At 46.5% G+C, this 18,370-nt stretch overlaps 1 protein-coding gene across 6 annotated transcripts in view; it reads left to right on the top strand.

Annotated features, from left to right (window-relative positions):
• Positions 1-3,406: 3,406 nt before the first annotated feature.
• The window catches only part of gria4b (glutamate receptor, ionotropic, AMPA 4b), a 365,144-nt gene continuing 350,180 nt past the window's right edge, over positions 3,407-18,370 (top strand). For all 6 annotated transcript variants that reach the window (XM_060935094.1, XM_060935095.1, XM_060935093.1 and 3 more), the window contains exons 1-2: positions 3,407-3,494; positions 4,393-4,551. In XM_060935094.1, coding sequence (XP_060791077.1) covers positions 3,407-3,494; positions 4,393-4,551 — 247 coding nt within the window. The remainder of the gene's footprint in view (positions 3,495-4,392; positions 4,552-18,370) is intronic.

Genomic DNA, 18,370 nt, shown 5'->3' on the forward strand with positions numbered 1-18,370 from the left:
TTTAGCATCTCATTATTAAGACTTAAGTTCTCATTAATAATCACCTACTGTCTCATAATAATGAAATCCTATCTCATGACTTAGTATCTCATAGTTAGGAGTTAAGTTTTCATAACAATGTCTTACGATCTCATAATTATTATATGCTATTTCATAATGAAATCCTATCTCTTCACTTAGTATCTCATAATTAGGAATTAAGTTCTCATTAATAATGACTTACTGTCACATAATTATGATATGCTATTTCATAATGAAATCCTATCTGTTGACTTAGTATCTCATAATTTGGAATTAAGTTCTCATTAATAATGACTTACTGTCTCATAATAATGAAATCCTATCTCATGACTTAGTATCTCATAGTTAGGAGTTAAGTTTTCATAACAATGTCTTACGATCTCATAATTATTATATGCTATTTCATAATGAAATCCTATCTCTTCACTTAGTATCTCATAATTAGGAATTAAGTTCTCATTAATAATGACTTACTGTCACAAAATTATGATATGCTATTTCATAATGAAATCCTATCTGTTGACTTAGTATCTCATAATTTGGAATTAAGTTCTCATTAATAATGACTTACTATCTCATAATAATGAAATCCTATCTCATGACTTAGTATATCATAGTTAGGAGTTAAGTTTCCATAACAGTGACTTACTATCTCATAATTATGATATGCTATTTCATAATGAAATCCTATCTCATGACTTAGTATCTCATAGTTAGGAGTTAAGTTTTCATAACAATGATTTACTATTTCATAATTATGATATGCTATCTCATAATGAAATCCTATCTCTTGACTTAGTATCTCATAGTTAGGAGTTAAGTTTTCATAACAATGACTTACTATTTCATAATTATGATATGCTATTTCATAATGAAATCCTATCTCTTGACTTAGTATCTCATAATTAGGAATTAAGTTCTCATTAATAATGACCTAGGATTTCATTATTATTATATTTATTCCTAATTATGAGATACTAATTCAAGAGATGGGATTTCATTATTATGAGATCATATCTCATGACTTAGTATCTCATAGTTAGGATTTATTATCTCAATATTATGACTCAAGTTCTCATTAATTATGACTTACTATCGCATAATAATGAAATCCTATCTCATGACTTAGTATCTCATAATTAGGAATTAAGTTCTCATAATAATGACTTACTATCACATAAGTCTATGCTATGTTATAATGAAATCCTATGACTTAGTATCTCATGATTTGGACTTACTATCTTATTATTAAAAAGAAGAAAGAAAAAGAAAGAAAGCACAACTTTATTCATCATACACTTGTGAAATTTCCTCTCTGCATTTAACCCATCTGAAGCAGTGAACACACACATGCACACACACATGAGCAATGAGCACACGCACATACCCAGAGCAGTGGGCAGCCATGCTAACAGCGCCCGGGGAGCAGTTGGGAGTTAGGCGCCTCGCTCAAGGGCACCTCAGCCCAAGGCCATCCCATATTAACCTAACCGCATGTCTTTGGACTGTGGGGGAAACCAGAGCACCCGGAGGAAACCCACACAGACATGCCCCTTTTCCACCAAAGCAGTTCCAGGGCTGGTTCGGGGCCAGTGCTTAGTTTGGAACCGGGTTTTCTGTTTCAAAGAACTGGCTCTGGGGCCAGAAAAACCGGTTCCAGGCTAGCACCAACTCTTTGCTGGGCCAGAGGAAAGAACCGCTTATGTCAGCGGGGGGGCGGAGTTGTTAAGCCCAACAACAATAGCAAGATCGCGAAAGGTCACCATTTTTAAGCGGCGAGAAGCAGCATCTGTACAAACGCGAAGTCATCCATTATTGTTGTTGTTGTTGCTGCTTCTTCTCCGTGTTGTTGTTGCTACGATGTTCGCGCCAAGGTTTATACAAACGCAGCGACGTAACTGACGTATACAGCGATGTAATGACGTGGCTCTGCTTAGCACCCCGAGCTATGGAAAAGCAAACTGGTTCTCAGCTGGCTCGCAAGTTGGGAACCAGCACCAGCACTGGCCCTGAACCAGCCCTGGAACTGATTTGGTGGAAAAGGGGTAACAGAAAGGCCCTCGCCAGGTGCTGGGCTAGAACCCAGAACCTTCTTGCTTATTACTATGACTTACTGTCTCGTAATGATGACAATATTATGAAATTCTCCCACATGCAAACTCCACACAGAAAGGCCCCTGTCGAACGCAGGACCTTTTTGCTGTGAAGCGATAGTGCTAACCACTACACCACCATGCCGCCCACCTAGTATGTCTCATCTCATCTCATTATCTCTAGCCGCTTTATCCTTCTACAGGGTCGCAGGCAAGCTGGAGCCTATCCCAGCTGACTATGGGCGAAAGGCGGGGTACACCCTGGACAAGTCGCCAGGTCATCACAGGGCTGACACATAGACACAGACAACCATTCACACTCACATTCACACCTACGGTCAATTTAGAGTCACCAGTTAACCTAACCTGCATGTCTTTGGACTGTGGGGGAAACCGGAGCACCCGGAGGAAACCCACGCGGACACGGGGAGGACATGCAAACTCCACACAGAAAGGCCCTCGCCGGCCCCGGGGCTCGAACCCAGGACCTTCTTGCTGTGAGGCGACAGTGCTAACCACTACACCACCGTGCCGCCCGCCTAGTATGTCATAAGCATGAAATATAAAGTCATGAGATACGTTCTGGGCGGCACGGTGGTGTAGTGGTTAGCGCTGTCGCCTCACAGCAAGAAGGTCCTGGGTTCGAGCCCCGGGGCCGGCGAGGGCCTTTCTGTGTGGAGTTTGCATGTTCTCCCCGTGTCCGCGTGGGTTTCCTCCGGGTGCTCCGGTTTCCCCCACAGTCCAAAGACATGCAGGTTAGGTTAACTGGTGACTCTAAATTGACCGTAGGTGTGAATGTGAGTGTGAATGGTTGTCTGTGTCTATGTGTCAGCCCTGTGATGACCTGGCGACTTGTCCAGGGTGTACCCCGCCTTTCGCCCGTAGTCAGCTGGGATAGGCTCCAGCTTGCCTGCGACCCTGTAGAAGGATAAAGCGGCTAGAGATAATGTGTGTGTGAATGTGTGAAATAAAGAAATAAATAAATACTCTCAGAGCGGTTCATCTCCATTAGAAACAGAGAGTAAAAGCACACAATCTGGCAACACTGTGTGCCGAGATCCCCCACTCCCACCCCTCGTCTTGCATGTGGAGCGTCTGCTGGCGGTCGGACTTTTCTGCACCAGGGTTCGCGCCACTGCGGGGGGAAAAGCAGCAGCAGCAGCAGCGGCGGCGGGGATGGAGCTGGAGCTGGAGCTGGATTGTTGATATCTGCCTGTCCGGTTTTCATTTCCGTTCCTTTTTTCCCCACCGACGTCATGCTCCACGTCTTTCCATAGTTTTAGCCGAACAAAATGAGGATTTCTTGCCATCAGCTTTTACTGATATTTTCCTGCGTCCGCGGACTCGCCATGGGGGCTTTTCCGAGCAGCGTTCAAATCGGTGAGTTGCGTTCGGGTGGGTCGAAGGTTCCTGGGAGAACCGGGACTCCTTCATCCTTCAGCGATCAGATGCGCATGAATGAACGCGCGTGCAACTTTCGGGGACATGTTTTAAAAGGGAAGCTCAGTGCGTGTGTGTTAAACAGTCGCGTTTGTTCAGTGATGTTCATCGATCAGTGAGAATCCGGCCATCCGTTCACTGTCACGAGCGCCACTGCAGTGCGCCCTGAACCCCGCGAGCCGGGATGCTGTGCTTTTGGATAGAGCGGAAGGGAGATTATTATTATTAATATTATTATTATTATATCCACAGAACAGCGGAATAATAACTTTACAAGCTTTTTTTCTGACACGTTGTTTTTTTATTTTTATTTTTAAAATATATATATATTTATATATTGCGCAGATTCCTTGCTTGGAATTCAGCACGCGCTCGAGCGTTTCCGGCCGGTCCGGTTGCGCGCGCGCTCCTGTGTCACTCCAAAGTGCCTTCCTTCAGTGAACAGTCTCCCAGCACTGCATCAAGCTCAGTGTCATGTTTCTTCCACCCTCCCCTCTTGCTTAATAAATAAATAAATAAATAAATATAGGAATGAATAAATGAATTAAACAGTGTGTTCATGCCAGTCTGTCCCACTGCACCTCTCTGTATCTTGATGTTGTATTCAGCTTCTTGGAATAAAACAAAAAACAGCCACCAATGCTGTTATAATTCAGTTAGAGATCATCAAATCAAATACCCAGCTGTGTTCAATTCGGCATTTGGACCGATTCGGACCTCAGATTTCATTCGGCTCACGTTTTGGATATGTCCAAAAGCCGTAATCGAATAAGAGTCTGCTTGTTTGACACAGAATATAATCTTCGTCTCTGTTTGTCTCTCTGTCTCGTCCCTGCAGGCGGGTTGTTCATCAGAAACACAGATCAGGAGTACACTGCCTTTCGCTTGGCCATATTTCTGCACAACACGAGCCCCAATGCGTCGGAAGCGCCCTTTAACCTGGTGCCCCACGTGGACAACATTGAGACAGCTAACAGCTTCGCCGTCACCAACGCCTGTGAGTCCAAGCTGAAACATATTGTCTATTCCAGCTGCTTAATTGGCCTGGGGAAGAACTGAAGAAGTGGTACTGGGAGGGGTTGGGGTTGGAGGTGTCTTGTCAAAATGTTAGGGGTTGCTCGGAACTGAGCAATTGGACTTGTTAATGAAACACTGGTGTGAATGATAGAGCTGAGGCATATGGGGCAGAATTGCTACCTGAGAGCAGTAGTGGTGGTACGGTGGCAGTACACATGCTGCACTGTGATGAGCCACTTCCTGGCTTCTGGCCAGCCAGTGCTTGCTTGTGCCACTCTGGGAGACCTGTCCTCCGGCCCTTTACTGACACAAATACAGACTAAGTGCACTCACAAACAGTGGCATTACTCTGTGTGCGCACCTATTGCCCAGTTAAATGAAAACACTGCTCTCTGCTGATGTAAGTTCACGCCAACATTTGATTTGCATTGGGTATATTTGTTTTCATTTATAGATGTTTTTCCACTTGTCTTCGTTTAGATGTCAAGCTACATCTAACATGGTTGGTCTGCTGGTGTGACTCGTACTGTACATGCATACTCTAGAAAAGAGAAAATGGTGCGTTGCTAAGAGAGCCGCACCACACCCGGGGGCAGTCTAGGCCAGCAAAGGTCTTTTTTGTGCTGCTTTCACAGCAAGACTCCCCTGCTATCCTCTGCAACATTCAGGCTTTTGTTACTTCCCATCAGGATCAGGCACACTAGCGTAAAGTAAGCTCAGAGCAAGGGCAGCCATCACGTCATCCATCCACAGTCTGCTCTGACCCACGTGTCAGCCTCAGCTTGTGCTTCTTCTTCTTCTTCTTCTTCTTCTTCTTCTTCTGCGCCACACTGAATTTTGCTTGCCTTTTTTCTTTTTACTTCAACTGTAGTAGAATGTTCAGAACTCACGGTAGTCGCAAGCTTTTTGAGTATGTTGGCTGTGGTGTGTAATAGAGGTGAAATTCATGGAGTGGTCTTGTCTGTGTCAATATAACAGACACATTCATTGATCAAAACAAGACTTCTTTATATTGGTACGTGCTTATTGTAGAGATGCTAAAGAAAGGCCCGTCTTGCATACTTGTGTGAACGCAACCAGCAGCATCCAAGCTTGATCAAGGTTGGTTTATGCTTCCTTGTGCAGCCTTCATAAGGTCAGAAAAGAACCTCTTTTGGGAAAACTGAGCAAAGCGGTTCATAAAAGTCACAAAACTCCCCATATTCCTCCCTGCCTCCATACTGATCAGCCACACACACACACACACACACACACACACACACACACACACACACACACACACACACACGTACACTGTTAGTCCACCATTTCTTATCACCTCTCCTCAAATGTGTGCATCTTGTCAAGGTTCCTGCCAGTTCTCACCACCGTCATTGTGATACAACAAAAGCCGACAAATTCTGCTAGGAGACGATAAAGGCTGTGGTAACAGGCCGATGCCTTAAAGGAAGGCAAGGTGGGTTTATTCATAGAGCAATGAGTAGATGGGGGTCCCAAGATGATCCTAGGAAGCAAAAATTGTGCAGGAAAATGGAAATTGTGAGTGCTCCTCTGGATTGTGTTATTTTTTGGCTTTGTTTTCGGTGCCACCATTTTGTTTGAACAGACAACAGCAAAATGCATCCCTACCTTCCGTTTCCCAGTATTGCTGTCAAGTCACTTCACACTGGACAGGGAACCCAGAGCAAGGTGTTCAGGCTACATGAATACATTGGCTGGAGTGGAATAGTTTGAATAATTGTATTTTATTTGAACAAAAAAATACACTTTTTTCCACATCATGCAACATTCATCAGTGTTGTAGTCGAGTCACTAAACCTCGAGTCCGAGTCCAGTCTCGAGTCCCCAGTGTTCAAGTCCAAGTTGTTAAAGAAAATTTCGAGTCGAGTCCACTATTGATCCTTGTCGAGTCTGAGAACAAGACTCCAACCGCACTATTTGACGGTGGCTGTTGCTGCCTTTCTGTGAAAGTGTCTCTGCTACTGTGTTGGACTAATGTTACTGCTTGCCTGCCCCATTTTAGTTAATAGGCTACAGGTAAAAAGCTTGTTCATCGCTCAGCAAGCCACGCCCACTATCAACAGGGCAAATAACATGAGAGAGGGTTAACACTAGCTAGTTCATCGGTCAGCAAGCAAGCCCCGCTATAAACAGGGCAATGAACATAGCATGTCACTTACTTCTCTGGGTGGAGTCTTGCCAAATGATGATTGAAGTTCGAGGTTGTCCCCGTCGTCTCCTCAATAGTTCTTCTACATATGGAACACATACAGTAGCAGTGCATTTTTTCCCACTGCACAAGAAGTCTGTATAAGCAAAGCAAACAATCCTAGGGGTGTTCTCTCCAGGCATTTTAGCGCCATTAACGTTAGTTTGTTCCTGAACATGATGCATGAACAGGTGAATGTGCATTCTCTTGCATGAAATTGGTATAAAATTAATGTAGATATAAATGTCTTATGCCAAATTATTATGACGTGAGAAAAAATAAAGAAAAAATCTGAATCCTTGCGTCCAATTTGCGAGTCCGAATGCAGTTAATGCACGAGTCCGAGTCCAAGTCATGGGTGCTCAAGTCCAAGTCAATTAAAATTAGGGCACGAGTCGGACTCGAGTCCGAGTCCTGGACTCGAATACTATAAGCCTGACTTTCATGCACAGACAGTCTTACACGTCAGGTCTGAAGTCATAAATAGAGCAGAAAGACCATTGAATGTTTGTGTTTTTGTGACAGATTAACAGAAAACATGACATTATCATTCATGATTTCGCAAAAGAAGCGCTCAGGTTTTCAAGGCATGAACATCCGTAAGGATATCGGTATCATATCCAGAATGAGAATATGGGATTGGTACCACCTGACCCATTACCAATTTGTATGTTAAGATAATACACTATGTCGCTTCTTTCCCACCGCTGATCTTCTGTCTTCTGCTTAATACCTTTTATATCTCATGCACTGTCTTCCATTCGTTCAAGGGTCTGTTCATAAAGATAGGATTCCTTCTGGGCAATAGTGACAGATACGTCGGAAATTTATGTGGCCTGTTTAATTTGGTTGTGAGATTAAATGCACATGGTGTGCTATCAGTCATTCATGACAGCCTGATAAGTGCTGGTGTCATTAATGTGTATGAACAATCAGTTTCAGTTAAGCAGATTAGCCGCTCAGTCAATTACTCGCCATTTTGGGACCTATGTAAATCACAGTGGAGAAACAGCAGTGTTTGCTGTGTGAGTGTGATATTCCAGCAGCTGGAATTCCACCTTTCCTCTCTCCTCATTTCCTCTGCTGAGCACGAATCTGCTTGCAGTTTGTTGCACACAAGGGCTTTTATTCCTCACTGGGGAGCTGTGGCTGCCATGGTGGGATGAGCAGAGGGCAGATTATTCGTTTCCGATGATCCCTTTGCCTTCTGCAGTCTGCTCTTCCAATTCTTCCTCAATTTCTTTTCTCGTTGATACTCTCTTATTTCCTTCAATCAATCCAGTCAATGGCTAAATTAAGCAGAGAGTGCTGAGCATGTGCAGTGAGGCGTGCCTGAGAGGCGTTTGACCGCATTACCTCAGTAGCCAGGGTTCCTTTGACCTTCATGGGGAAATCGTCAGATTTGGTCATGGTTGGAGTTGTTTTCTGTGTAATTCGTTTGTATCAGCACTACAGTGCTATCAGTTTGTCTGATAGCATAACCACACTGCTGTTTCCCTCTCTCACCGAGAGCAATGCAATCACAGCATGGGGGAATTGAACTGCTCTTCAAATGGGTGGTTTCAGAGGTCCACTTTAGAGAGAAGTGATATTTGGTTCAAATCAAATATTTTAAGTTCGTTTCTTAGACAAGGATATTTTTTAAGTTTGTTACCTTGTTAACAGTTTCGGCGAGAATCTCCCGCCTTCTTCAGAAACAGTCACCAGATGTCGAGTGGTGACGTGCCTTATCAGCTGATGTTGCGTGCAGGAGGCGTGAACGTCCCGCCCAATTTGACAGGTAGTCCACGCCTCCTGCTGTCAGGTCGCTCCTCCAGGATGGCGCTCCAGGTGTGCGACAGTGCATACGCTCCCTCATCCCGGTTCATCGTCCTCTGCGCCCGCTTGCGTATCTCCACTGCCTCTAAAATCCAACGCTGGAATCTATTCTCTTCAGCGCGAATGACTCTGGCCTCTTCCCAATTCATTATATGATTATGTCGTTTGCAGTGGTCTGAAATGGCTGATTTTAAGTTTTCTTGGTTTGCTTTTTCTTTTTTGGATCTTGTGAGTCTTTTTGTTGTTTCTTTTTCACACTCTATTTGGTGTTCTTTCCTTCGAGTATGGAAGCATCTGCCCGTTTCACCAATATAGACTTTATTACATGAACGGCAAGGGATTTCATAGATGACGTTGCATTTATTGTCCAGTTGTATTTTGTCTTTGGGGTGAACTAGCAGCTGTCGGAGGTTCTTGTATGGTTTGACCGGGGTGTTGATGTGGTATTTCCTCATGGATCGTTGGATGCGTTCTGTGACTCCTTTTATGTACGGTAGTGTGACAAAGCCCCGGTTTGTTTTGTCGGTGTTTTTTCTTGTTTGTTTATTTTCTTTTATTTGTGTCTGTAATTTCCCTTTCCGAATTGCCCACGGTGGATATTGGCAGTTTTTTAATGCCTGTTGGATGTGTTGTTCCTCCTCCTGTCTGTCTTTCTCCTCCGTGATGCTCTGTGCTCGGTCGTATAGTGTTCTGATTACTGACATTTTGTGTGCGATGGGATGTTCAGATGTCCAGAGAAGATATTGGTCGGTGTGTGTAGGTTTTCTGTATGTTGTAATTCTAATGTTCCCTTCTTCTGTGTGGTGTATTTTTAAGTCCAAAAAAGCTATTGTCTTGTCCGTTTCCTCTTCGTGTGTGAATTTGATGTTGCCTGTCTTGTCTATGGAGTTTAGATGATCCGTGAGTTGTTGTGTGTGGCCTGTTTTGGTTATTTCAAGAATGTCATCAACGTATCTTTTCCAGAAGATAGGTTTGCAGTCATCCGGTGCTGTTTCTATGGCTCGGGTTTCCAGATCCTCCATAAAAAAGTTACATAGAGTGGCAGATAGCGGGTCCCCCATTGCAATACCCGAGCCATAGAAACAGCACCGGATGACTGCAAACCTATCTTCTGGAAAAGATACGTTGATGACATTCTTGAAATAACCAAAACAGGCCACACACAACAACTCACGGATCATCTAAACTCCATAGACAAGACAGGCAACATCAAATTCACACACGAAGAGGAAACGGACAAGACAATAGCTTTTTTGGACTTAAAAATACACCACACAGAAGAAGGGAACATTAGAATTACAACATACAGAAAACCTACACACACCGACCAATATCTTCTCTGGACATCTGAACATCCCATCGCACACAAAATGTCAGTAATCAGAACACTATACGACCGAGCACAGAGCATCACGGAGGAGAAAGACAGACAGGAGGAGGAACAACACATCCAACAGGCATTAAAAAACTGCCAATATCCACCGTGGGCAATTCGGAAAGGGAAATTACAGACACAAATAAAAGAAAATAAACAAACAAGAAAAAACACCGACAAAACAAACCGGGGCTTTGTCACACTACCGTACATAAAAGGAGTCACAGAACGCATCCAACGATCCATGAGGAAATACCACATCAACACCCCGGTCAAACCATACAAGAACCTCCGACAGCTGCTAGTTCACCCCAAAGACAAAATACAACTGGACAATAAATGCAACGTCATCTATGAAATCCCTTGCCGTTCATGTAATAAAGTCTATATTGGTGAAACGGGCAGATGCTTCCATACTCGAAGGAAAGAACACCAAATAGAGTGTGAAAAAGAAACAACAAAAAGACTCACAAGATCCAAAAAAGAAAAAGCAAACCAAGAAAACTTAAAATCAGCCATTTCAGACCACTGCAAACGACATAATCATATAATGAATTGGGAAGAGGCCAGAGTCATTCGCGCTGAAGAGAATAGATTCCAGCGTTGGATTTTAGAGGCAGTGGAGATACGCAAGCGGGCGCAGAGGACGATGAACCGGGATGAGGGAGCGTATGCACTGTCGCACACCTGGAGCGCCATCCTGGAGGAGCGACCTGACAGCAGGAGGCGTGGACTACCTGTCAAATTGGGCGGGACGTTCACGCCTCCTGCACGCAACATCAGCTGATAAGGCACGTCACCACTCGACATCTGGTGACTGTTTCTGAAGAAGGCGGGAGATTCTCGCCGAAACTGTTAACAAGGTAACAAACTTAAAAAATATCCTTGTCTAAGAAACGAACTTAAAATATTTGCAATAGTTAGACATAATGAACATCCACTACGTATTGGTTCAAATCATATTCAAGGACCAAAAATCTAAAGCTTTTTTTTTTTTATGTCTTTGGGTTTAGGTTGTTAAATCAGCTAGACTAAATGGAGATCAGCAGGAACCCTGGGTGATTGTCAGTCTCATTTGGACATTCTCATTTGGACTTCTGTGTCTTACGTATATGCCTGGAACCATCTGAAATCTATTGACTTAAAATAGCTAAAATCCTCAATCGTACCTGAATATCAAGGTGGCATCAGATGATGACTCAGCAAGAAGAATGAATTAAAAGACTCAGATTTGCAGTGGGGCGGCACGGTGGTGTAGTGGTTAGCGCTGTCGCCTCACAGCAAGAAGGTCCTGGGTTCGAGCCCCGGGGCCGGCGAGGGCCTTTCTGTGTGGAGTTTGCATGTTCTCCCCGTGTCCGCGTGGGTTTCCTCTGGGTGCTCCGGTTTCCCCCACAGTCCAAAGACATGCAGGTTAGGTTAACTGGTGACTCTAAATTGACCGTAGGTGTGAATGGTTGTCTGTGTCTATGTGTCAGCCCTGTGATGACCTGGCGACTTGTCCAGGGTGTACCCCGCCTTTCGCCCGTAGTCAGCTGGGATAGGCTCCAGCTTGCCTGCGACCCTGTAGAAGGATAAAGCGGCTAGAGATAATGAGATGAGATTTGCAGTGACAAATAAGCCTCAGATTTGTTTCTGACAGTATGACAAAATGTATACAGGAATACAGATTGGAAAGCTCTGCTTCAAGCTCTTTTAGTTGCTCTGTGATGTTTGAAAAATCATGGTTGCTGGATTTTGGCTTTCAAGAGGAAGCACATTAGCCTCCCAGACTGTTAGCTTTTATGCTCTGGGAGAGACCAGTAGTAGCTCGTAGGTGGGAATCTGGAAACGGGAATGGAAAAGAAGACACAGACAAACAAAAAAGCTTAAATTTAATTCTGAAAAAACAATACAGTTCCCGCCATGATTATTTCCACCTCTTGTAAAGATGAGTAAAAAAGGGTTAGAAAAATCCACCTTTTGGTGAAGTCACTTCATCTCACACTGAAAAAATGAGAAAAAGCCAACCTTTTAATTGAACTAAATTTATTCAGAGAAAAACAAATCCCTCATCAAGAAATAATTGTTTTCAACAAAAACACATGTGCCACTATTATTGGCAACCCTGGAAATTAAAGTGAACACAATGTAACTGAAGCATGTTTCCCATTTAAATTATACAGTTTTGAGTTGATTGGAGTGTGAGGAACTTCCAAGCTGTAATCCATGACTTCCTGATTAACTGGGGAACAAATATGAGGTGACACAGAGGCCAAATTCCCTTACCCTGTGTTTGAAATCGCTCACTCATTCACTACTCCCTGCTCCCTGTATAGGGAATTACTATATTGAGGAATATATAGCGAGCTCATTGGTAAAATAAAAAAAAAAAAAACGCTTTCGGACACTAGTCAGTCACGCTGGCATTTACGTCATTACTGTTGCACAATTAAAATGTGCCAGATCAGTCGGCTGGTGGGTTTTCAAAATAATAAATACATGCATGTATTTTTGTGATAAATACATATTATACTGAGCGTATTTCCCACATTAATCAATACAAAGTACCTGCATCTTTCAGTTTTTTTTTTAAAATCAAGGCTTAATAGTTTCTTCTTTGCTGCTGCCTTTTATTAAATCAAATTTGAGACTTTTAATTTGATTTCTTTCAGCGCGACCACAATGCATGATGGGATATATTGCTTTGGTTAGTGACCATCAGTTGTACACTACTTTTCACGATGCATTGTGGGATACGTTGAGTGCACTATATAGGGTGTAAAGAATCCTCACTAAGGTTTTGGACAACACTACAAAATGGCATCCCCACTATGTAGCGCCCTTTATAGACCCCTTCGCATGTTTGTAAACAAACCGACTGTTGCCGGGATGCGTGCGCAGCCTGGACTCAGAAACAATGGCGCTGCCCATAGACCGGCATTATGAGCTGTCAGATTATGCCAAACAATTGTCGTTACAAGATCGAGAATGCTACATAAATAAGTTAACTCTAACAAGTGGACATCGCCTACCGGATCCGCATTTAATTAAAGAGTGGACGGACGATGTTAGTAAGTTCCCTTGTTAGGGTTTTGCTGGGATTCGAACCTGGTTCGTTGGTGTGATAATCCAGCAAACCCCCACTAGGCCACCAGGGGGATGACTCAAATGCAGAGGCGTGAGGCGGAAGTAGAAAAAGAATCAAAAGGTTTATTTAAACTATATACACTATATACAGGGCAAAACAAAAGACAAAAAAAAACCAAAGAGTATAATCCAAAAGAAAAGCAAAGTGCAAAAATTCAAAAGCTAAGAAGATCAAAAAACACAGTACAAAGGAAACTGGAGATAAACATAACAGCACAAAGACTCCGTGACAAGAGGACTGAACTCAGGGGTATAAATAGACAAACTAATTAAGGACACAGGTGAAGATAATTAGGCAATTAACACAAACACAAAACACAGGAACAGTGGCGGCCTCTAGAGGCCAAAATAAACACGACATGAAAAGGAAATAACAGCGGCCTCTAGAGGCCAAAACAGTCCTAGTCCTAACAGGACCCCCCCCTCTAGGAGCGTCTCCTGACGTTCCCAGGGCGATCCGGATGGGCCGAATGGAAGTCCCGACATAGTTCTTTATCAAGGACATCCCGAGCAGGAACCCAGCAGCGCTCCTCAGGACCATAGCCCTCCCAGTCCACCAGATATTGCAACCCGCCGCGGACCCGGCGGGAGTCAAGCAGGCGATTCACAGTGAACACAGTCTGCCCCTGGAAGATGCGGGGGGGTGGGGGGTTCCTAGGGGCAGGGGCATACGTAGACGTCAGTACGGGCCGTAACAGGGAAACATGGAAAGTGGGGTTGATCCTCAGAGTCCGGGGCAACTGGAGCCGGTAGGAGACAGGGTTCACCCTGCGCACCACCTTGAAGGGGCCAATGTAGCGAGGAGCAAGCTTGCGGTTCTCCACCCGCAGTGGAAGGTCCTTAGTGGACAGCCAAACACGCTGCCCAGGGCGGAAAGCGTGTGCAGGTCTTCTATGGCGGTTGGCCTGAGTCTGGTTGGTTCTGGAGGTCTGTATGAGGGTCTTCCTGACCTTGCTCCAGGTCTTGCGACACCGTCTCACATATTGGTTGACCGAGGGCACCCCCGCGTCCTCCTCCTGGTCCGGGAACAGAGGTGGCTGGAACCCGAATTGGCACTGGAATGGCGACAGCTTGGTGGCCGATGACTGCAGGGTGTTGTGGGCGTACTCCGCCCATGGCAGCCAGGTGCTCCACGATGTCGGGTTATCCATAGCCAGGCCTCGCAGGGTGGTTTCCAGGTCCTGGTTGAGCCTCTCCGTCTGACCATTGGACTGTGGGTGAAACCCAGAGGAGAGGCTGGCAGTGGCTCCGATGACCTTGCAGAACCCGTGCCACACTCGGGAGGAGAACTGGGGCCCTCGGTCTGAGACGATGTCCTGTGGAAGACCAAAGACTCGGAAGACATGATTAAACAAAAGTTTCGCAGTTTCAAGAGCAGAGGGGAGTTTGCACAGTGGTATGAAGCGGCAGGCCTTGGAGAATCTGTCAACTAAGACCAAAATGACCGTGTTACCTTGTGACTCAGGGAGACCCGTGATAAAGTCGACTGCCACGTGGGACCAGGGACGCCGGGGAATGGTCAGAGGATGCAGGAGACCCTGGGGACGCTGTCGTGGGTTCTTGGTTCTGGTGCAAACCTCACAGGACAGGACAAATGACCTTACTTCCTTCTCCATGTTAGGCCACCAGAAGCGTCTTTTCAGGAAGTCCAGGGTCCTCCGAGCTCCCGGGTGGGCGGTGAGAGGGGAAGAGTGACCCCACTGGAGAACCTTGGCCCGGGCTTGATGTGGGACGTACAAGAGGCCTGGTGGCCCCGTCCCAGGACCGGGGTCCTGGCGTTGGGCTCGTCGGACAGCCTCCTCAATACCCCAGCGGACAGGGGCCACAATCCGGGACACAGGGATAATAGGCCCGACTTCATTCTCCCTGTTAGTGGCAGAGAACAGTCTGGACAGTGCGTCAGGTTTGGTGTTCTTGGAGCCGGGGCGGTATGAGAGGGTGAAGTCAAACCGACTGAAAAACAGGGCCCACCTAGCCTGTCGAGGGTTCAGTCTCTTGGCTTGCTGGAGGTACTCCAGGTTCTTGTGGTCAGTCCAAACCAGGAATGGATGTTGTGCTCCCTCCAGCCAGTGCCTCCACTCCTCAAGGGCCAGTTTGACCGCTAGCAGTTCTCGATCCCCCACATCGTACCGGGACTCAGCAGGACTCAGGCGGTGGGAGAAGTAAGCGCAGGGGTGCAGCTTTCCTTCCGAACGTTGAGAGAGCACCGCGCCGACACCACTGTCCGAGGCGTCCACCTCCACGATGAATGGTTGGGAGGTGTCCGGGAGAACCAGAATGGGTGCCGTGCAGAAGCGGTCCTTGAGGTCTTTGAACGCCTTTTCTGCCTGAGGAGACCAGCCATAAGATCCACCTGTCCCTTTGGTGAGGTCTGACATGGGTGCTGCCACAGAACTGAAGTTCCTGATGAACTTGCGGTAGAAGTTAGCGAATCCTAAGAACCGCTGAACCTCCTTAACGGACTTGGGAGTAGGCCAATCCCGGACGGCCAGGGTCTTGGCAGGGTCCATTTGGAGTTGGCCTGTCCGTACAATAAATCCCAGAAAGGAGACCTCGGGAACATGAAATTCGCATTTCTGGGCCTTGGCGAACAGATTGTTCTGTAGCAGCCTCTGGAGAACCTGGCGGACATGGTGGCGGTGCTCCTGCACGGTCTTGGAAAAGATAAGGATGTCGTCGAGGTAGACAAAAACGTATAGGTTAATCATGTCCCTTAAGACGTCGTTGATTAGGGCCTGAAAAACAGCTGGTGCGTTGGTGAGTCCGAAGGGCATCACCTGGTATTCGTAGTGCCCAGACGGGGTGTTAAAGGCAGTCTTCCACTCGTCTCCCTGTCGGATACGGATGAGGTGGTATGCGTTCCGTAGGTCCAACTTGGTGAAGACGGTGGCGCCTTGGAGCAGGTCGAAAGCTGTGGACATCAGCGGAAGGGGATATCGGTTGCGCACAGTGATCTTATTCAGGCCCCTGTAATCAATACATGGTCGGAGCCCCCCATCCTTCTTGCCGACAAAGAAGAAGCCGGCTCCAGCAGGTGAAGTGGAGGGTCGAATAAACCCAGAGACCAGGGCATCTTTGAGGTATTCCTCCATGGCCTTGCGTTCTGGCTGAGAGAGTGAAAACAGTCTGCCACGAGGAGGGGTAGTCCCAGGGAGCAAGTCGATGGCACAGTCGTAGGCCCGGTGCGGAGGAAGAACGGCGGCCCTGCTCTTGCTGAATACCTCCTTGAGATCCCAGTACTCTGTGGGAACTTGAGATAACTCGGTGAGATCAGGGGGCTCGGCAGGAGACACAGGAGAGCTAGAGAGCAGACAAGAGGCATGGCATGCAGGGCCCCATTCCACAACCTGGCTTGTTACCCAGTCTATGCGAGGGTTGTGGCGAGTAAGCCAAGGAAGGCCTAGAATAACTGGGAACTCAGGTGAAGGAATTAGGTGCAGGGATATTTCTTCCTTGTGACCTTGAGACTGGAGGAAGACTGGAGAAGTAACTTGAGTGACTCTACCATCACCTAACGCTTGGCCATCGAGGGCAGACACAGACAGAGGGACTTCAAGAGGTGCAGTAGGTATATTGATGCTTTGGGAGAAGTGAATATCCATAAAGTTCCCAGCCGCCCCTGAGTCTATCAAAGCTTGACAAGAGTGGACAGACTCACCCCAGGAGATGGAGACCGGGATGTAGATTCCTTGGCCAGGGAGTCCGGGAGAGAGGGTAGGCCCCGTCACAACCCTCCCTCGGTTGGACGGGGCGGTCCTTTTCCCAAGAGTTCGGGACATGATGCTCGGAAGTGACCAGGCTTGCCACAGTAGATGCAGCACTTGTCCCTCCTTCTGCGCTCCCTCTCAGATGCGGAGAGGCGAGTACGACCCACTTGCATGGGTTCTGGACAGTCACTGAAGGAGGTAGACGGTCTCCAGGTAGAGGTAGGGAGGCTGGGGGGGCTCAAGGCTTGGTGGCGTTCTCTCATCCTGTTGTCCAGACGAATAGCATGTGAGATGAGGGTTTCGAGGTCACTTGGGCATCCAATAGAGGCCAGACCGTCCTTGATGGGGTCAGACAGACCATGGTGGAAGGCTGACACCAGGGCAGTCTCGTTCCATCCACTTACTGCTGCGAGTGTTCGGAACGAGATGGCGTAATCTGCGACGCTTCCTCCTTGCCGGATGGACATGAGCTTTCGGGCTGCGTCGGTACTGATGTCTGCCTGATCGAAGACCCGAAGCATCTCTTCAGAAAACAGCTGGAAATCAAAGCACTCAGGTCCCTGTCTTTGCCAGATAGCAGTAGCCCAGGCTCGCGCCTTACCAGCTAATAAGGTGATCACAAAGGCAATCTTGCGGCGATCCGTAGTGTAGGTGGTAGGCTGAAGCTCAAAGGTGAGTTGACACTGGGTAAGGAACTCTCGGCACTCACTGTGCTTGCCGTCATACCTCTGTGGTGCAGGAAGGCTGGGTTCGCGAGGTGAAGAAGGCAGCATTGCAGGAGGCACTGGAGCAGGAGTGGGAGCTGGATCAGGAGCAGGAACTGGATCAGGAGCAGGAGATGCAGGCAGAGATGTCAGCTGTGCCAGGGTTTTCCCAATTTGCTGAAGCAGTTCCTCGTGGCGAGCGAGGGCCTCACGTTGGCTGGTGAGCGTACGTCCATGAGCGTCCATGGTCGCTCCGAAGCGTGTCAAAGCTGCCATAATTCCCTGAAGGTTGGCCGGGTAGACAGTTGAAGCAGCCTCTGCTGAGTCGGTCATGACGGAGTCTTTCTGTTAGGGTTTTGCTGGGATTCGAACCTGGTTCGTTGGTGTGATAATCCAGCAAACCCCCACTAGGCCACCAGGGGGATGACTCAAATGCAGAGGCGTGAGGCGGAAGTAGAAAAAGAATCAAAAGGTTTATTTAAACTATATACACTATATACAGGGCAAAACAAAAGACAAAAAAAAACCAAAGAGTATAATCCAAAAGAAAAGCAAAGTGCAAAAATTCAAAAGCTAAGAAGATCAAAAAACACAGTACAAAGGAAACTGGAGATAAACATAACAGCACAAAGACTCCGTGACAAGAGGACTGAACTCAGGGGTATAAATAGACAAACTAATTAAGGACACAGGTGAAGATAATTAGGCAATTAACACAAACACAAAACACAGGAACAGTGGCGGCCTCTAGAGGCCAAAATAAACACGACATGAAAAGGAAATAACAGCGGCCTCTAGAGGCCAAAACAGTCCTAGTCCTAACATCCCTGGTATACAATGGCCAGATATATACTCGTACC

The sequence above is a fragment of the Neoarius graeffei genome, chromosome 12 (assembly GCF_027579695.1).
Source record: "Neoarius graeffei isolate fNeoGra1 chromosome 12, fNeoGra1.pri, whole genome shotgun sequence".
Classification (NCBI taxonomy): domain Eukaryota; kingdom Metazoa; phylum Chordata; class Actinopteri; order Siluriformes; family Ariidae; genus Neoarius; species Neoarius graeffei.